The 21,717-nt window shown below is 40.8% G+C and overlaps 1 protein-coding gene across 2 annotated transcripts in view; it reads left to right on the forward strand.

The window, feature by feature from the left end:
• Positions 1-21,717, forward strand: part of TM9SF2 (transmembrane 9 superfamily member 2) — a 69,694-nt gene that overhangs the window by 7,537 nt on the left and 40,440 nt on the right. For both annotated transcript variants that reach the window (XM_073348582.1, XM_073348591.1), the window contains exons 2-7: positions 446-513; positions 1,533-1,626; positions 2,684-2,811; positions 11,423-11,552; positions 18,664-18,788; positions 20,000-20,111. In XM_073348582.1, coding sequence (XP_073204683.1) covers positions 446-513; positions 1,533-1,626; positions 2,684-2,811; positions 11,423-11,552; positions 18,664-18,788; positions 20,000-20,111 — 657 coding nt within the window. The remainder of the gene's footprint in view (positions 1-445; positions 514-1,532; positions 1,627-2,683; positions 2,812-11,422; positions 11,553-18,663; positions 18,789-19,999; positions 20,112-21,717) is intronic.

The raw sequence follows: 21,717 nt of genomic DNA on the forward strand, positions 1-21,717 counted from the left end.
CAGCCTTAGCTATGGGCAGTGCTTCCAGGTCAGTCTGTAATCATGCATGTTCTTTTAAGGCTTTATTCAGCAAAAGTTGTCTTTATGTTTGCAAATTTTGCTTCTTCCTGTATTTTGAATGTAATTTGTTAGTGAGATAGTAATAGTTTAACTAAGCAGTTAAATCAACATGTATTTGTCATTCTAATTCAGAAATACCACTCCTGAGCATGATTTTCTGCTCCCTTGAACTTTGGGTAGTCACAGCTGTGCAGAGTGGATATGAAATGCTATCTTTCTGTGATATTGGAGAGCTTTACATTCACTTTGGGCAGGTGTAATTAAATACAAAGTGCAAGGCAGCTTTTTTTTGTAACTTTGATAGTGGTCATTAAACTTAACCCCAAGTCATACCTAGTGATATAATTTTAGTGTAATTTTGCTAATTGTGTCTTAACTTTTTCAGTCTGTGATAGAGCTGTTTGTGAACAGACTTGACTCTGTGGAATCTGTTCTTCCCTATGAATATACTGCGTAAGTGTACTAAACTTTGTTTTATGTGTAACTTCATTTGCCAACTCTTGCAAAAGGCAGTCTCTGAATGGTTTTCTTAAAACATTGTGAACAGAGATCCAATTTCTAGCATTTCTCCAGTGCATAGAAACCATTTATTCTGTTGAACAGGTTCCATTTGTGAGTATTTTGTAACCTAAACTATATTTGTGAATACCGTTAGTTAGAAAAGAATTTTTTACTTTCTAGTGCTAGTAGTAGTCATTCTGTAGGTCAAAGCACTGCTGCTGTCTTGATTAGCCTGCAGCCAGATGAATTAAAATTGTAATAACAAATGATATGGGATGGGGGATAGCAACAATTATTTTAACGAAGTATTAACTTTAAACATTTCCGTGCTATGTATCTTAGTAGTACAGGATGGAAAATGTGTGCAAACTGTGTTAATGCCATCACTTCAAAGAATGCTGCAGTGATTATTATCGAAGGGGGTTAAGTGTTAGTTAGTTTTTGCATTTTAATGGGTGCAAGTATGGTGCATTGTGTTTCAGCCATGGCAATTCTGGGAATTTCCCAGTTAAATCCAGGGGTCAATAAAAGCATAATAACCTTGATTTTAATTGGTTCCCATGTGCCAAAGGGGTCCTCCGTATATATATTTTCAAGTAGCAGTCCAGTGTTGTCCTTTTCTTAAAGCAGTTATAGATTTCTAAATGTGTAGATTTAATAAATTCCTGGCTAAAATCCTAATGTGTACACTGATCTTCCAATGCATTTAAGTAAGTGTATTATTAAAGTATCTGTGTTTAATTTAAACTGAATTCTGAAATATTTGAAAGAGGCATTTTTAAAATAGCAGGTGTTGATTTTACACCTAGAGTCGCTCAGATTTTGGTAAGAAATCACTGAACTCTGACCAAAACCAAAAAAAAACAACTGCAGGTGTTTGTCTTAGATTTGGCTGGATGGGAAGATTAGGCTTTGTTTGTACTATGTTTACATTTCAATCCTTGCTACAGCTTGCATATTCTCTAATTTAGGTTCGATTTTTGCCAAGCAGCAGATGAGAAACGTCCATCTGAAAATCTTGGTCAAGTATTGTTTGGAGAGAGAATAGAACCATCACCATATAAGGTTTGTGCTCGGCTAAAGGGTTTTCTGCAATAGAAAACAGAAAATTTGAAAGTCAATAAATTAAACAATTGTTCCTGATTTTAAGATACGTAATAGAAATTTGTAAACATAATATAGAATTAAAATACATGCTTCTCTTTCTGAATGTTTTTTTAAATAACATCATGTGACAGAAGGTATAATGTGTCTAACGGTATAGATAAAATTGAATATGCGGGGATCTCTGTTACACAATTCTGTAGCTGTGGTATTCATTTCTTGTGTTCCTGAATCTATATAATTAATTTTTTCTAGCCCTTATGGTTGTAGAGAGAATCTTGAAAACTTGAATCAAGTGTCAACTGAAGCGATGTTGTCTTCCTATATTTTCAGAGAGCCTGAAACAATAGCTTTGATGGATGTGAACAGTTCTGTTAATCTCTGGCAGGGTCTTGTGGATGCCACTTTTGTTGAGCTGCAGAATTTGGCAAATTCCTGAGACCCCGAGTGCAGGCTTTTTTTTTTTTTAATTTGTCATTTTGTTGAAATGTCTCCTTTTCCTGCTGGGTCCTGCCTGTATCTTACTCTTGCTCTCCAGCTTTCCTCAAAAAGCAGGAGTCCTGCTTGAAGCTGTAGAGTGGAGAAACTATCAGTGTAGGTTCTGACCTACCTGCTCAACATTGCCACTGCTCAGATCCATGGAACATTTAAATAAAAAGTCTAAAATCATTGATGAAAACAGTCAATTAATCTTACATCAATTTATATATTTCAGTATTGAGGGTGTGTGTCTGTGTCTGCGAGGAAGGTAGAAATAAAATATATTATTACAAGGAAGTCCAGGGATTCTTGCTGTAGAGTACACAGAACCTGATTATATTATATTTTTAAAATAATACGGGATAATAAACATAGACATATAAAATACCAGGGTGTTAGGGTTGTCTGCTTGTGGGTTAACCACATAATTATAATTTAAGTTTTTATGGGATATATTTTGTTTAGTTTAATTTTAGTATAGAACAATACAGATTCTGTTGAAAGACTATTCAACTCAAATCCTGTCTCATTTTCTTAGTTTACATTTAAGAAGGAAGAGAAATGTAAATCTGTTTGCACAAAAGTGTATGACACAAAAAAATCAGAGGACAAGCAAAAATTGGACTTTCTGAAAAAAAGCATGTTGTTGAACTATCAGCATCATTGGTAAGTTAACTTTTTTTAAGATTTAAGAGCAAATTGGTTTATTTAGTATATTTGTATTAACTATTGTAAAATGGTGGTGCAAATTCAGCACTTCATGTTAACTGATGGAAATGGGAATTCTTCTGGTCTGTTCTCGTGCAGGGTTGGGGTGAGGAATTAATGTCATGTTACTTCTACATGGTACTTCCTCTGCTTTTATTGAAACATGCCACTCATAAATAGAATAGCTTAGCTGTAAAGCTTATGGTTCTCACATTACTTACTGTCTGAAGTCTTCATGCTAAAACAGCATGATTGTTAGATATGATTGTTGGTTTAAACCTGCAGCACTGTATGCTACTCTATGTAGAGGTCATGTTCCCTTTTTCTTGAGGGAAAACCTTGATTAAAGGACCTCCACGCTCTTTCTATGGCTCCCCTTTTGTCCTGGTTGGGAATACTTGCGCTGGAATCCATGTGTTCTGGAAGGAGTGGGTTTTGTTGAGGGGATGAACAGGCGGAAAATGTAATTTGTAAACTTTAATGCAGAGGTTCTCAAACCAGTGGTCCGTGAGCTCCATTCAGGTGGTCCGCGGATAGTTCCCTCTAAGGTGAGCTCCTGGGCTGCTGCACACAAGACAATGAAGGGCCACCACCTAATTAGTGGAGGCGTGCACATGTAAAGTGAGGTGGTGGCCTCGGGGGGGGGGAATAGGGGGCAAGTGGGAGGGGGGTAGTGGGGTGAGAAGAGGGGGAGGGGGGAATTTGGGGTACACAGGGCTGTGGCGGCCAGAGAAAGAGGTGACTTTCCCCAGCTCCAGAGTTGCGGCTGCTGGGGACGGCCCTCCTTCCCAGCCTCAGCTCTGTGGCTGCTGTTGTGGGGGAGAGACCCTCTTTCCCAGCCCCAGCTCTGGGGCTGCTGCGGTGGTGGAGAGAGGCCACAGCCATCGCATTAGAAAGGTAAGACTACTGATATTAAAATACGAGTTTTGTGCTTTTATTTGTAGAACAAAAAATGTTTATTAATCGTTTCTTTTATATAGCACTTTCCATCCAAAGCGCTTTACAGTAGTTAACTAATGGTACAAACAACATTTGGAAAGATCATTAAGTGGTCTGCTGAGACCCTCAGCAATTTTCGAGTGGTCCATGGAAGAGAAGTTTGAGAACCACTGCTTTAATAACAGGAAACGTACAGCCAGTAAAAGTTAAGTGACAGATGGTCAATGAAAATTACAGATTTATCTTTATATTCTATAGTTTGGAGGAAGAAGGAGGATCTCTGACTTGGGACAATCACATAGTCTATGTAGCCAGTTGTTTCACCCTTCAATTCCCTCTGTTTATCTATTTTTCTCATTGTGTGTATTTCCACAGGATCTTAAATGATAGGCCCATGACCTGAATGAAGGCCTCTTGGTGCAACTGTAATAATAATAAAAAACCCTATGCATTGCAGCTATCAAAACACTTTTAAAAATTTATTTATTTTTACAGTGAATAGGAAAGAGTATGCTATAAAAGTAGTGCATGAACCTAATAATTAAGGCTACGATTTAGTTACAGAGGTTGCGGAAGTCACAGAATCCATGACTTCCAGTGACCTCTGTGACTTCAATGGTTGGGAGGTGCAGGGTCCCCTGCAGGGGCAGGAGCTGTGGCTGCCGAGTTGTGGGGGCTGCCAGAGGTGGTGGGGGAACCCCTGCGCAGCTGCCCCACTTCAGGCGGTGTGGGGATCTGCAGATCCCCATTTTGTCCCAAATATTTTTAGTAAAAATCACAGACAGGTCACAAGCAAAAAAGAAAAATTCACAAAAACCATGACCTTTCTTTTTTGCCTGTGACCTATTTTACTAAAAATATCCGACACAAAATCTTAGCCTTGCTAATGATTACATATTGCTTACCTGGGTTCAACAGTGCCTGCCAGACTCAGAGGTCCTTGTCTTGAGGAACTTACATGGACATATTAACAAAAGGGCAGATAGTGTTAAGAGTAAATGTTACAGGTGTGATAGTAAGCATGTTTCTTGTTCCTTTACTATTGTATTTTTTAATTATTATTTTTAGAAGGCTGAATCCAACTCTTAATGAAGTGAACAAGAGTTTTTCAGCTGTGTTCGTGGGAACTGGGTAGGGCCAGTGGGGTGGAATAGGACTTACAGAAGTTAGCTTTTAGGCAATATTTGAAAAAAGGAGTAGGTCAGAACATGGTGGACCAAGTCAAGGATGGGGTGCCACATGCTAGTGCAAATGAACTAGGAAGCATACATAAACTGTGAAAGACAAATTAATTTTATGAAGACTGAAGTTTTACATTTGTAAAGTAAGAGTACCAAGTAAAATTTGAGAGGGGGTTTAATGTGACTTGGTCCTTCTAAATCTGAGTGTAAACTAAGTTACTAATTTGGTGTATGTTTAATAATATTTGCAGTCTGGATCTTGCTTTCAAAACTTTGTAGGACTGAATTATGTTGGTCTGGCACAATCAAAGATGCAGCCTGAAAAAGTGTGCGTCTTCTGTGTCTAAATGAAAGAATTAATTTTCTGGGGCTGTCATTCTAGCACTTTCTAAAACATTAAATTCACTTGTTGCTAAAACATTTTCAAGTGTTGTCATTTGAGCCATAAGAATGATGAGCTACTAAGTGTAATTGCAGACTTTCCTTTTTGCAACTTCAGAGTTAGTTAGTATAATTAACTACTCATTGTTCATGGAATCTGAAGTAGGATTGTTTAATAAACTATTTTTCCAATTTGAATGCAATGGAGTGCTTCCCCCCTCAAATTAAATATTTGAGTAAATTAACCTGTATTTTTCAACTGTAGTGCTGATATCACCAGTACGTTTGATGGTACAAATAATTTGATAGAATTTTTTTAGCCCAAACAAGATGCAGCTCCACGGTTCAGTAAAATTTTTTGTTTATAACACTATCCTCTCTCTCTTTTTTTTTAAATTGTCAGGTTAGTCTATTTATTGCCTGTTACTAGTTAGTCTGCGGGCCTAGTTCAGCCCTCTGTCACTGTCTTAGAATTGCAGGGAAATTCACCTGGATATCTCTCATGGTAGTGCAAGGTGCCCACAACTACAACTCCACAAAAATGGCTAGTGCAGCTTCAAATGGTGGTGGCACCAGCAATGAACAAGGCATGACCAGGGCATACAACTGATGTGGAAGCTGCACAGGAAATAAACTGGATTAGCATCAGCACTGTTACCTTTATCAAACAAACCTGTAATCTCGTCAGAGAGAGACATTTAAGTTAGTTTGATAGGATCTATTTTCCAGGTTGATTTGCATGAATATTAATAGAGTCCCATTTCAGCCAGGCCATTTTTTTTGCACAGGACTGTTGTCAGGCTGACAGGACTATAATTATCTGGGTCACTATGTTTACCTTTTAAAAATATTGGCACAACATTAGCTGTCTTCTGGAACTTCTCCTGTGTTCCAAGAGTTATTGAAAATCAGTGTTAACAGTCCAGCAAGCACCTCAGCTAGCTCTTCTAAAAACTCTTAGATGCAAGTTATTTGGACCTTCTAATTTAAGTATCTAAGTTTAGTAACTGCTGTTTAACACTCTCCTGAGCTACTGTTGGAATGAAAAAGGATATCATATTATATGACTACATCATCTGTCTTTTCCAAATACAGAGCAGAAATATTTATTGAACCCTTTTTTGCTTTTCCTGCATTACCAACAATTTGGATATCCATTTAATAATGGACCAGTAGCACTGTTGAGTCGTCTTGTTTTTCATACACTTAAGCAACCTGCTTATTGTCATTACCTCTCCTGGTCATAGGTTTCTCCTTGTGTCCTTATGTTTCCCTTATCAATTCTCTACTTAAGCTCCTTCTGAACTCTTGGATGTATACCGTCTGGGCCTACTGGTGTAGTGTTTTTTTTGTTTGCTTGTTTTTTGTTTTTTGAAATAAATTTGTTTCAGTATTGCTACTTCTGATGCATCAATCTTTGATGGTACTTCATCTTTATTACCAGAAGAAAGTTAGACTACATCATCTGCAGGAAAAACTGTTGTTTCACTTATCTTAGCCCTGTCAAGTGAGGGGAAGAACAAACTAAAGCATAATCTGATTTCTAGCATTGAGGGTTGTGAAGATAACCTAACCTGCCAAATGTGAACAAAGTGTAGGAAGATGCAATGTTGTCTTCTGAGGTCTGTAAATAGATCACTTTTAATCATTTGCCACGGATATCTGCCCAGCAGCAACAACATGGTGAAATGAATAGGATTCTGGTCAGTTTCACAGCTGCTCTTCAGAGCCCTGTGGGAATCTGGAAACTGTAAACAATCCTGACAAGTACATGTTGTTGCTGTAGACATTAAAAGTTTACTTGCGGGGAAATAGGACCACCCTAAAAGCACTCCTCTTCCCAGTATCTGGGGCAGAAGAGGGGAAAGCACCTTGTTGCTCTACAACATTGGTGGGTATCCCACCCTTCTTCTGGCCAGAAACTGATAGGAGGAGATAAGGTTTTTCTGGTTTTGGTTTTCCCCGGTCCTGGCTTCCTACCTACTTACTGTTGGAGGTTATTCTCCAAGCTGCTAATGGTCTTTGGGGGGGAGAGAGATGCTGGCTAGTAAGAGTCCTCTTTTGCTTCTGCTCTGTGTCAACATCAACATGGAGCTGCGGGCTAGAGACTTTCCTTTGTACCTGAGATCAGAGAGAGCAGGCTGGGAAGAAGAACCTGCTTGGTCTGCTCTTAGGAATGGAGGACTGTGTAGCAGTGAAGAGGAACCTTCTAAGTGATAGAGGGAGAGAATTAAATTGATTTATTGAGGTGTGGTTTTGGGGAGGGCATGGTGATGCAGGAAATTTTCTCTAGGACTTTTAGATTTAGTCCTTGGGTGAGTAGGTGTTGGTGACCCTTTCTTTTTTTCCTCCCTCATACCCTGATTACCTGACTTCTCAGGTTGGAGCAGCCAGTTTCTGGTGCCTTGGGAGCAGCAAATTGAATCTCTTGATAGCAGTCCATGGGTGAATTAAACCTTAAGTACTTTTTTTTTACCCAAAATGGTTTAATGTCAGTGTAATGCAAAGAAAATATATGGAAGATACTAAAGCAAATACCTATCGTATTGGCTTTACCAGGGCTTCCTGGAGAATTGGTCCATGAAATCTCTCTTCCATAACTTTTGTTTTACTGGGTATCTTGGGACACTGTGTTTGTTAGCATTTCTGGCCCACTAACAATAAGACACTTAATGGTAAAGGTGATTCAATAACTCAGTGCATTTGTACCAATATGTAGCATTAAGACACAACAGGACGTTTTATTTGTCCAGTGATGCAAATAAAGTGACTGCAGTCTTGTGTCTTCAGCCACTTAAGACATATTAATGGACCAGTAAAACGTACCCTGGAGTGTTTTAATGGTGTTCTAATTACAGCTATTGAATTTTTTAAAATTCTTTTAAATGATTTCTTTTTGGACTTATCCTTCCACAATGGAAAAAACTTCATAGTGGAAAGAGGGGTGGTGGTAGACAACTTCTTTTTTTTTAAAATGTATATTTTTGTTGTTGACATTTTTCGTTTCCATTTATGTTAGCTCTCCTGCCATATCCTGCTGTCTTGTCTTCTCCTCCTGCAGCTCCTCACAGGGGGCTGGGCTGCTTTCAAGATTTATCTATTAAGCCTAAATTGGAAACTTACTGTGCTCTTGATTTTTAGCCTTTTTAACAATAAAACAATCTTGTGAAGAGCTGCTGGAGGGAGGTGTGAAAGCAGCTGCTTTTCACCTAACTATAGTAGCTCTCAACTTTTTACCCCATGTAAACTCACTAGTTAAAATAGTTCATACCATCAGGGAAGCACAGTTGAGCATGGTGGTCAGGAATGCACTTCAGTAAGGAAAAACACTGCCTACTCTGAGCTGCCATACTTTTTTCCATTTAACTTTACTAGGACTTCCTCATTTGTGGCAGTTTTTTACTAGAAAAGCTGATGCTGAAGTGGGAATTCATCTGAAACACTCAATTCAGCTTTCTTTAGAAAGTAAAAGTTGAAATGTGCCAAGGAAGCCCTATTGTGGACAGTGAGGAGGGGGAAAAGATCCATGGGGAACAGAGTGACGGTTGTGCATCGTGTACTGTGGTAGTGATAATGGCAAGGTTTGTGTCTGAGGGTATGTCTACACTACGGAATAAGGTCGAATTTATAGAAGTCGTTTTTTTAGAAATCGGTTTTATATATTCGAGTGTGTGTGTCCCCACAGAAAATGCTCCAAGTGCATTAACTCGGCGGAGTGCTTCCACAGTACCGAGGCTAGAATCGACTTCCGGAGCATTGCACTGTGGATAGCTATCCCACAGTTCCCGCAGTCTCCGCTGCCCATTGGAATTCTGGGTTGAGATCCCAATGCCTGATGGGGCTAAAACATTGTCGTGGGTGGTTCTGGATACATATCGTCAGGCCCCCGTTCCCTCCCTCCCTCCCTCCCTCCGTGAAAGCAAGGGCAGACAATCGTTTTGCGCCTTTTTTCCTGAGTTAGCTGTGCAGACGCCATACCACGGCAAGCATGGAGCCCGCTCAGGTAACCGTCACCCTATGTCTCCTGGGTGCTGGCAGACGTGGTATGGCATTGCTACACAGTAGCAGCAACCCGTTGCCTTCTGGCAGCAGACGGTGCAGTACGACTGGTAACCGTTCTCGTCGTGTCCGAGGTGCTCCTGGCCACGTCGGCTCGGAGCGCCTGGACAGACATGGGCACAGGGACTAAATTTGGAGTGACTTGACCAGGTCATTCTCTTTAGTCCTGCAGTCAGTCCTATTGAACCGTCTTATGGTGAGCAGGCAGGCAATACGGATTGCTAGCAGTCGTACTGTACCATCTTCTGCCAGGCAGGCAAGAGATGAGGATGGCTAGCAGTCGTACTGTACCATCTTCTGCCAGGCAGGCAAGAGATGAGGATGGCTAGCAGTCGTACTGTGCCATCTTCTGCCGAGCAGCCATGAGATGTGGATGGCATGCAGTCCTTCTGCACCGTCTGCTGCCAGCTAAAGATGTAAAAGATAGATGGAGTGGATTAAAACAAGAAATAGACCAGATATGTTTTGTATTCATTTGCTTGCCCCCTCCCCCGTCTAGGGGACTCATTCCTCTAGGTCACACTGCAGTCACTCACAAGAGAAGGTGCAGCGAGGTAAATCTAGCCATGTATTAGAGGCCAGGCTAACCTCCTTGTTCCAATAAGAACAATAACTTAGGTGCACCATTTCTTATTGGAACCCTCCGTGAAGTCCTGCCTGAAATACTCCTTGATGTAAAGCCACCCCCTTTGTTGATTTTAGCTCCCTGAAGCCAACCCTGTAAGCCGTGTCCTCAGTCGCCCCTCCCTGCGTCAGAGCAATGGCAAACAATCGTGCATCTGAGTTGAGAGCGCTGTCCAGAGCGGTCACAATGGAGCACTCTGGGATAGCTCCCGGAGGCCAATACCGTCGAATTGTGTCCACAGCACCCCAAATTCGAGCCGGCAAGGCCGATTTAAGCGCTAATCCACTTGTCAGGGGTGGAGTAAGGAAATCGATTTTAAGAGCCCTTTAAGTCGAAATAAAGGGCTTCATCGTGTGGATGGGTGCAGGTTTACATTGATTTAATGCTGCTAAATTCGACCTAAAGTCCTAGTGTAGACCAGGGCTGAGTGGAGAAGAAGGTATGTAGTGTAAGGTGACTTCATTCTTCTTGTGTGTGGGGGGGTGGGTTGTCAGGTGTGTAACTGCTTGACTGCAAAGTTCTTTCGTGTACTACCTTCCGAGTGTGTGTTAATGAGTAAGCACAATTGAGGAGGTCTGGCAAGGTAGAAGTGAAGCTGCTGCTGCTACTTTTGCCCGTAGAAGCCTTCTTTGTGAGATGAAATCTGACCGAAAAATACAGACTTCATTGGAGGAGGTTTTTATCAGATGGAGATGACTTATGTGCATGCAGGAGGCTTCAGGCTTAACTGATATGTTATACACCAACTGTTACGATGAATACTAGCTAAAACTAACACAATTATTTTCCCAGAAACTTACATATTGCACCCGGTCTACTCAGGATACACCTGTCTACCACATTTTGTGAAGAAAGGCAATTAATGTCCTTGGCAATATAGCCTAATTTCATGAAAGTCCAATTTCAAGTGACACATTAATTTTTACAAAGAGAAATAAACTAAATTACACAGAAAAACTAATGCTGTGTGAAATTTCACAGCAGTAGGCTTTCAACTTCTAGAGAAACTGAAAGTTCCCTCTTTTTAGGATCTGCTTTACCTATACAGCTGTCACCAGGCACCTCCATTATCTGGAAATTGAGTTAACTGTCCTTGGTGCAATCCCAGCAGTTAAAGTCTTAAAGGAATGTTATTGCTACTTTCACACTTGTATAATTGCCAGGAGGAACACACAATAGTCATGTTGTTCTTTTTTGTAAAGAATACAAATCCTTCAGAATTCTAGGAATTTAAAGTAGTGTTGAAGATGCAATCTGTGTTCAGTGACTCCCCCTCCCACCCCCCCAAAATGCAAATAATTACTGCAGGTTAAATAGATCTAGGACTTTTATTTTTATGTTACTATGAGCTCTGTCTCTAATTCTATTAGTGTTTTGTTTATAGGATTGTGGACAACATGCCTGTAACTTGGTGCTATGATGTTGACAACAACCAGAAGTTTTGCAATCCTGGATTTCCTATTGGCTGTTTTACTACAGAAAAAGGTCATCCAAAGGATGCCTGTGTCATTAATGTAAGTTTAAAGTATTTTTTACTAATGTGTCAATTTCTGTATTGAGTGATTATCTATATGCACGTTCCATTAATGGTGAATGTGCATCCCACATGCTCGTTTTCTGAATCCTTTGGTCAACAGGGTCCATATGGTATGTATCCACCCTCAGAGTCCTTGTGCTCTGTACAGAGGACATAAAAGGACAGAGCAGCTCAACTGCTGCTCAGTTTTTATCACTGCCTCTTGGCTTTGAGAGAGAGAGAGGCTTGCTGTCTGTGCTTTCACTGCTAGCAATCTCTTGTTCTTACCACTTCTTTTAACTAGTTGACATTTCCTTTAAATTTTCAAACTGTTCTGATTTGCCCAAATTAGACTTCAGGCTCCAGGGTGGCCTCTACTTTTGTCCTCCAGATTTAAATATTGACCCTTGTGTGAGGAAGCTGTGCCTGTGAATGGTCACTTCGAATGACAAGACTGCCTGGGGGAGTCTCACATTTTGGAAAAATGTGACCTCTGCAAGTCTCTCACTTCCAGAACCCAAAAAGACAGTGACTGCAGTTATTCCTCATGAACCAGTCCATGAAATCAGCATCTGACCCAGCTTCTCTGGGTCCCCCTGAACATGGCCCCAAAAGGTGCAAGCACTGGTTCAGTGACTCATAGAGCCTCCTCTTGAATCCTGGCACTGAGATGGACCAAACCCATCAAGAGACCATCATCTGAGAAGGTACAGGGAGTGAGGAATTGCAGTGGTAGATCATCTACCACTAAAAATCTCACCTCCAGCACCACTTTTCCTCTGAGATTTCACAGCCCTATGTAGTTCCTGCCACAGCTCACTACCTCACTTCTGTGCCTCCTCAGTCAGGAACTCGACACCTTCAACTTCCTGCTCTGCAGCCTCTGGTATCACAGGCCGTGGCACTGTCCTCCAGTCTGGTGCTTGAATTGTCACCATTGCTTACTGAGGTTTTGGCACTGTTTTTGCTATCCATTTCACAACGCCAGCTGGGACCGATGACATTCAGGGCACTGATCGACTTAATGGTTTTGCAGGAGCTGGTATCGCCTTTGATAGTCACCTCCATTTCCCTAGCTATAGTGGAACTTTCCTTTAGCATGCATCATATACTTCTGTAACCTTGCTGGTTCCACCGACATCTAATACACCACCTAATGCAAAGTCTAATGCTCCTTTAATTCAGCCTCATCATTAGCATGAAATAGTAGCGGGGATTCAGAGCACCAACATACATACTCCCCAGAACATTTGCACCACCTGCTTCAACCTCATAAGGAGACTGAGCCTCATTCTAAAACAGTTATTGGGATGTTTGCCAGACAGGACACACGCTTCGCTGACTTTATGGCCCTCGGGACCATATTTATCCATACAGATGTGGCCATAATGTGGACCATGGTCCACTCAAAGTAGAGTCAACTACCAGGATAAATCTCACCATCTTAAAGTGCCTTTCCTGATGGCCTCAGCTACCCAGGCTGTCCCCAAACCTCCACAATAGCACAAGGATAAACCAGAAGATGTTTCACCTCTGTGGAGACTTTCTTGGGCCTGTGGCACTCTCATCATCCTCACCTGAGGAGGTAGTTATCCTACTGTCCCCTAGGTGGACAACTTTAGAGGTTTCCAAGAGCTCCTCAAAGAATTGTACAGGCCCTGCAGGTTCGAATGGAAGCGGTCCAGGTGTAGACCCACCAATTTGTGGATCTCTTACAATTCACCTCACCAACTACCAGGCCTTAATGGCCAGTTATGACTTTCAGATCGACAAAAACTCATCTTTCACCAACAGTCTTCCACCTTTTATCTCCAAGGACTGATTAATGGCCTAAACTGGCCTCCAGCCTGCACTGGATGTGGCAGACTGTTTATATTTTGATGGTCACAAGGCGATCTCTGTGGCTACAGAGGTCAGGCTTCCTTCAAAATACATTTGATGGTAGAGGGCGTGCCCTTTGAGGGGTGGTAATTATAGTTCAAAAATGGATGAGACCCATTGCACACTGACGGACTCCAGAGCAACTGTCCAATACCTTGGGATCTACATGATAAATCCTAAAAGGAAATGTATCAGTAGTCATATGACCTACATAGGTCAGATCCATCGCTGTTTCTTTGTGAAAGCCCTGCTGAGCTTCAGGGAAAAAAGAGGCAACACTTCCACAGATGGACACAGTCCACTGCTGTTGCTCACTCTTCTCAATTTTCATCAGTCTAGTAGCACTCTTCTAATGGGACCCTGAGGCAGTTCAGACCGTCTCCTGTGACGCCATACCTAACAATCTGTTCCATTTGGGAACTGACGAGCCTCCATCACCATGGGTCAGTTGGTCATAAACATAATAACTTCAGGATATTGCATCCAGTTTCACACAGTGCCTGCAACCAACTGCCTTTTCCCCTCCTCTTCTGGGATCCTTCTCATGAGAATCAACTATGGCAAGCGATCCTTGTTTCTTTTTCTCCAAGCAATAGAGAGTCCCTCCTCTGTATCATAGTAACAGGTTTTAAAGCAAGTACAGTAGAACTCCATTTGTCTGACTTTCCCTTAACCAGCTCTCCACATTTACCGAACAGCTGGGACTCCAGGGCCAGAAGCAGACGATCTTTCCTGTGGCTGCTAGATAGCGCTGCAGCATCGCATTTTCCCATTCTCCAGTTTATATGGAGGTTTGATTATCTGATCTGGCCCTGGCCCTGGTCCTGATCCTAATTAGACTGGAAAATGGGGCTTTACTGTACTTCCATATTCCTAAAAAGAAATGAGGCTGGTGATCCATCCTGAAACTGAGGAAACGTTCATATGCCGTTGAAGTTCAGGATGGTGTGACAAAGTTCCTGCTCTACCTTTGGTGGGTCTTGTGCTTATTGATGGATTTGCTCGCCTTGGAGCTTCACGGCAGCCATCAGCTTGGCCATTTTTCTGAACCCACAGTCCAGGTTGACTCCTCCTGTGTCTGACCAGGAGTTGGGAGGATTTGGGGGGAACCCGGGCCCCCCTCTACTCCAGGTTCCAGCCCAGGGCCCTGTGGAATGCAGCTGTCTAGAGTGCCTCCTGGAACAGCTGTGTGACAGCTACAACTCCCTGGGCTATTTCCCCATGGCCTCCTCCCAACACCTTCTTTATCCTCACCATAGGACCTTCCTCCTGGTGTCTGATAATGCTTCTACACCTCAGTTCTCCAACAGTCCGCGTTCTCACTCTCAGCTCCTAGTGCCTCTTGCTCCCAGCTCCTCGCATGCACACCACAAACTGAAGTGAGCTCCTTTTTAAAACCCAGGTGCCCTGATTAGCCTACCTTAATTGATTCTAGCACCTTCTTGATTGGCTGCAGGTGTTCTAATCAGCCTATCTTAATTGTCTTCAGAAGGTTCCTGATTGTTCTGGAACCTTCCCTGTTACCTTACCCAGGGAAAAGGGACCTACTTAGCCTGGGGCTAATATATCTGCCTTCTATTACTCTCCTATAAGCCCTCTGGCCCGACCCTGTCACAGTGGTCACCCTCACCTTAATTCCCTTTCTAAATTCAAGGTACTGGATTGCATCTCTCGCCCTGAAGATGCATACTTCAACATATATTGATGATCCCATCCTGCAGGAAGTACCTTAGGCTCATGGTAGGCCTGACCATTACCCTGAAGAGTAGAGCCCAATACACTACTGAGGATATTCATTAACATGCATGTAGTAGTGGTAGAACTCTTAAGGAAATCTTGGTGTGTACCCTGGCATGGAAAGTTAACTGGTACAGAGGAAATATTGTCCGCTCTCAAAATCTGTTCATCACATGCTTGATCTGCTCCCTAAGCCTGAAAGTCACTAGGCAGAAATCCAACTTGACTTCTGTCCATAGACTCAAATTGATTGGAATGGTTCTGCACTCCACCAAGTCTGTGGCTTATCTTCTCTAGGATAGTTTTGAGAGTTCTATAGCTCTTATTATGCAGTTGGAGTCAAGTCTAAGCATCACGGTAAGGACTTTTCTTGCTCTGCAAGGATGTGAGGCTTCATGCACCTTTATCATGCCTTGTGCCAGACTACACCTTCAGTGCATACAAGACTGGCTAAGGCTGGTGTACACCCTGATTTAAGCATCATGTGGACGTGCCCTTCTGGATGCCTCCATTAGTACTGTTACCTCTGAAATGGTGGAAGGACTCTTCAGACATCTAAAGCGATGTGCAAAAGGAACTCCTGCTGTCTAAAACTGTAGTGACAGATGTGTTGTTCTTGGGGTGGGGAGCTCACATGCAAGATCTTCAGGTGAAAAGCCTTTAGACAACATGAGAAGTATGGATGCATATCAATCTCCCAGAATGCAGAGCTGTGTGCAAAGCTTACGAGTCCTTACTGCATTGCCTCAAGGAACAGATGATCCAAATCAGCAATACAATTGCCATGTTCTATATCAACAAACAACGTGGGGTAGAAGTCTTCTCCCTTATGCCAGAGGAGGCATGAGCCTAGGTCTCTCTCAGATAACGTTTTAATCTTGTGGACAAAGGCCTGGTGCATGCCTATGCTGTGGTTCCATTGCTGCCCAGGGTGCTCTCCAAGATCAGGAAGGACTTGGACAAGATGATTTTGGTTGAAATTTAGAGGCAAATCTTAATTTTTTTTTTCCCCTCTCCAGAGGAGAAAATGCTAGTAATCTTTCTCTTCACCATTCTTTCTTCCTTCTGAATCTGTGTTAGGGAACCACTTGCAGTCTCCCATAAAAGAAACACGTTTGTAATTTCACTTAAATTTCACACCGTCAACTTAAATTGCACTTGTCTAAGCGTTGTTTAGGGCAATCTAAAGAGAACTCTTAAGACTACTGTAATTGAATTATAGAAAAGAGCTCTCAATTTGTTTGTATTTTATTTTATAGTGCATTCTACTGTTTTCTCAGTATAGTTAGCCCCTTTTTTGGTATATGGGGGTCTTTTTTAAAAAAGGGGGGGAGAGACATTAGATTTGGAAAATGTGACTGCAAAAATTAGTACCTGGTATGACTTCTAACTCTCTGTAACTGACTAATTTTCAAGTTGATGTGTGTCCCTTCAGCAGTAATAGTCACTGGGGTTACATTCAATATTTTTTTGAGTGCTGGCTGCGATGCATCCTTTGGCATCAGTGGATTTGCATATCTGAGCATGTTCCTGTCAACAGATGACAGTTAACTACATCCTCTATTTTGGAAAAATGTTTTGGGGCTTCTAGTGTTTATTCCACCACATTTGTGCTCTCACAAACTGACCATTTTGGGGTGCAGTTTTTCAGACTGTTGAGAGATTGTCACTGCCTGCCCTGTAACACTGGGTGCTTTAAATGCTCTGCTGCTGTTGCTGACAGCCCAGACACCAACAGCCAGCAGACAAGCATGTGGTTTCCCGAGCGTGTCTGTGCTATTCAGCCCTTGCTCTGCACTCTGACCCCAACAGCCTACCTACAACACAGTAACCCCACGCTAGTCTACTCCAGACTTGGTTACTATTTACAGGGTGACCCAACTCTCTTAGTTCTGAATTTTCCCAAAACCGTCTGCTCTGAAGTGTCCAGGCCTCTCCTGGAACACTCAGATGTAATAAGTTTCATTAGAGTACATTGGGATGTTCAGACCAGCTGAAACTCACAGCTACGTATCAGGGTGTTCCTTGCCATTGGGCACTGGAGTACTCGTAGGGTCTCTTACACTTCCATGGAACTGTAAAGACTCTCTGCTGCCTCCCATCCATCAGTTTAGTGATGTCATACTTAACTAAATATTGAGAGACTTTCAATGTCTGATAAATGACTCCTCTCTATAGCTGGGTATCAGCAAGTCCAAAAGAGAATTTTAAAGACCATCAGTTTCAGCTTTTGCTTCAGTATAATCAATTTATTACATTTTTATTTCACTTCAGTATTAAAGAAATTGTTATGAATAAGGCTTTCTACTTCATAGCCAGCCCACTTCTTGAATGAAATAAAAATATTATTCTTTAAAGCTGCCATAGTGCCTGGATTTTAAAATTCTGCAGTGTAGACCTCTCCTAAGCCCCGGTAACTGGTCTCTGAATGAGTCTGGCCTGACACTGTCTCTCAAAGGGTGAAAAATCTCTGAAAGCTAGGGGAGTCCCAGTCTCTTGCCTGGAGAGTGGAGATCCAAGAGTAGGAATCCAGTCAGAGAAGCAGAACTACAGGAGGATATAAGTATCCCTTTCTGACTTGCGTTCTTTTCCAATAGCACACAAATAGCTATGATATCACCACAGTGGTATTATTGGGTCAGTCAAACAGGAGAAATGGGATGCCTGGATAATAGAGTTAAAACACAAATGTTTTCAAAATATGAGTACTACAGAGAAAATAGAGCTGTTTAAATTTGTATGTATTAACACACCACTTCTTGATGATCTTTGAAATTGACAACTATGAACAGCAGTAAAACCTGATATTAACTAAATAAGTTTTTGATCCTGTTGAAACACCACTAGCAGTTGGAGGCAGCTGTATACTGTCATATGAGCTCTGAGAGCAAACAGCTCTTTGAAAGAGACATTTTGAAACCAACTGAAAATGGTCCATTCAAGGTTTCTCTCTAACAGTTGAACCAGGCATGGCATTCAGTTCTGTCATAATCTGTGGGAGGGATGCGCAATTGATGTTGATTTGAGGTGGTGTTTGTGAAGCATTTGTTTAAAAATATTTTGGTTGTGGGTTCTCAATTGCTGTCACAGGAGTTTATTTAGTTTCTTTGTTCCTGTATATAACCTCTTTGTAAAATTGGTCCACTTGGAAGTCCCCAATAGTCCAATATTTTTCTTCAGTTAAGATTCATTTGGGAATGGTGATCTGGATACTTCGTGTAAAGCTCACGTACTCTTGAAGTGCTCTGTGCAGTTCTTTAAGCTTTACTTCAGTACCTCCATTAAAAAGATAACACAGGAAAAAGTGCTTGCTTATGTATTCCCACAACCCTCAATATATCTTGTAAGAGAATTTGGGGACTTTTAACTTTGGCAGTATATCCCTTTAAAAAATAGTGAATACAATTCTGTATGAAATTCAGTTTTGAGCTTCTGTTTTTTAAATTGTAGAATAGTCATATATCTTTTGTTTCTTGTATTTTGGTCCACAGGCAGAGTTTCGTGAAGAAGATACCTTTTACATATTTAACCATGTAGATATTAAGATATTCTACCATGTTGTAGAAAAGGAGGGGGTAGGAGCAAGACTAGTAGCTGCTAAACTTGAACCGAAAAGGTGAGTGCATTTAAAATGGATTTTAAAAATTACTTGTTAAACAAATGATTTAGGGCTTATAACAAGAACTAAGTCAGTGCTCTAGTCCAGTTTGTGTTTAAAACTGGGCTTGTTAAACTTTGAAATCCATAGCAAATCCTGAGTATCAACCACAGGAAACTTATTCCACATCGTGGACCTGTTATAGGTGCAGGACGTGTGTGTGTGTGTGTGTGTGTATATAATATATATATATATATATATATATATATATATCGTTCAAATTGGCTTTCCTGGTAACCAAGGTGACCTGACCTAATGTGTTTTAACTGATTTAGTGTCATTCTACTGACAAGGAACCTTAATCTGCTATTTCTGTCTCCAGTGTATTGAAGATATCTGATGGTAGTGGTATACTCCCAGTGTGGGATTCTCCATCTGCCAGTTGGGAGGGTGGGGGGAGGAACAAGGTTGCATTTTATTGTATGATTGAACACATTACCCCTGCCCTGGATGCTGGTGAATCAGTATAGTTCAACTTTTGACGTCATAAGTGTTAGATATTCTAATATAGTGGTGCCTCCTCTAAACTAGTTTAAATTTCCTGTTTTCTATGAACAGCAGTATGAAGAAGCATGTATTTCAATTCTGTGACCCTCTGACAACTTAGTGTTCTCTTCTCCTTCTTCCCGTGGTGTATTTTTGTTGCTTTCCTTTTCCCTGTTAATATAATGGAGCTTGCTGCCTTGTAGGTCAAATCCTAAAAATTTTTTTTTTTGTTTTTGTTTTTTGTTCTGGGCCACCTAGCTGTTTTGACAGCAAAGTTAGGAAGTCCTATCTTGTACAACATAACTAAGTGACCTTTCCTTTCTATTTTCTATTCAGAAAAATAAAATGTTTTGTAAACCTTACTCTTTCACAGAGTGTAGGTTAAAGAAATGATAGCTTGTAGTCTTAAAACTTTTGAATCAATTTAACAAAACAGTTTTTAGGTAGTAAAAAGTACCACACTTGTGTATGTATGTACTTGCTCCTTGCATCTTCTGTAACTTACTTTTTTTTAATTTGGTTTAAAATCTGATTCAAAAGAAGAATCCTAAATGAGGTTGATAATTGAATGTCTTTAAAAATACAAAATATGTAACGTTAAATGAATGTTCTTGTAAGACTGTTGCTAATTAGATTAAATTTATAAGAAGTATAAATATCTGTGTATATTTTTCTTCCCACAGCTTCAAACATACACATATAGATAACCCTGACTGCTCAGGACCACCTATGGGTATAAGTAACAAGGCTAATGGGGAGATCAAAATTGCTTACACATACTCAGTTAGCTTTCAGGTGAGTGTTTGTTTTCTGTTTTGGAGACCTCACTCAGATTGCTTACAATGATATTTTAGGAGCTCTAAAAGATGAGTGTCTAAAATTACTGCAAAATATTATCAGGCTCTTTTTAATAGCATGGTTCAAAAATAAAACTCCTTTCAGATTAGGATCTTGTGATCTTTCATTGAGATTTTCGTAGCTGACATGGGGATTTAGCTACCCAACTCCCATTAATTTAAATGGGGATTGAGAACTAAAAGTGTGGCAGATATGTCAGGGCTGATGGTTCTCTTCTCCAGCTAGCTCTTAGGGCAGGTCTATACTACGGGGTTAAGTCGACCTAAGTTACGCAACTCCAGTGACATGAATAATGTAGCTGAAGTCGACGTAGCTTCGGTCAACTTACTGCAGTGTCTATGCTGCGCTGGGTTGACGGGAGAGCGATCGGCGGTCGATTTTTAGCAGTTCTTCACTAGACCCGCTGAATTGACCCCCGGTGGATCGATCGCCGCAGCGTTGATTCACGGTAAGTGTAGACAAGCCCTTAGTTTTCTTTCCTCCCATGCCTTTTCTCACGTGTATAACTACAAAGAATCGGGCAACTATTTTGTGTTACCTCTGCTCTCCTTTTGAGAGCGCAAGTCCAGCCACAGGAATGTCCTTAATGGGGGCAGGGTGATGGCACAAGACATGGCTTTTGATGTAACCTATTGAAGGAAGATTCCTCAAAGTATTGGAATGTAAAGGATTTCTAAGGTCCCTCTCACTGTGGTGTGTAAGAGCTAATAAAATAGAGAGGGGTTGCTGGGAAGACTGGAGATCATCCTTATCTTCACATATTAATCACCTTAAGTAGACACTTGTCAAGTTTCATTTTTCTAGCCTTAAATTCCTCTGTTTGGACTCTTCCCAAATGCATACACCTTTATGTATTCAAATGAGCAACTATCACTGTCATGCTGTGGATATCTATTTTAGAATCTTGGAAAAAATAAGAGGAAAATTTTAATTTTTGTATTTTCCGCTATTAATTTTTTAAAAACTAGCTATACCAAATTTATTCTAAGAGCAGCATAATACCTTGGTATATTACACCATTGCCTGATTGAACAAATGTGCTTGAATAAATTCCTTTAAAATTTACACAGCTTGTTGCAGGGTTTAGTTCCAATATAGTAAAATGAAGCTGTATATGAAAGTGAGTCCTTATTCTTTAAAATTTAGTTAAAACATGTGTTCTGTACCCATTACACACACCATTTTCCACGAACTTCATGGAGATACATATATAATTAATATATATTAATAGTCTAATAATAATGTAGAAATACATGCTCTGTTAAATGGCCACGTTGGAAATAAAACCCACAAGAACTCTGAAGATGAGGATGAACACTTGGCTTGTAAGAGTACAATATAAACAAAAGTATTGGATCACTCTCACCATATATGTAAACATTCTGATGTTCAGTTGGTACAGACTGTAAATGGACATTCAGACTGAACTTGAAGTAAATTTTATGCTTATTGAAAAAAGCTGAAAAACATATTTTTTCCTCTGTTCCTAAGGGTTTTAAACATTTGGCCAGGAATGCTTGATCAGAGCTAAAATTTAACATAT

The sequence above is a fragment of the Lepidochelys kempii genome, chromosome 1, assembly GCF_965140265.1.
Source record: "Lepidochelys kempii isolate rLepKem1 chromosome 1, rLepKem1.hap2, whole genome shotgun sequence".
Classification (NCBI taxonomy): domain Eukaryota; kingdom Metazoa; phylum Chordata; order Testudines; family Cheloniidae; genus Lepidochelys; species Lepidochelys kempii.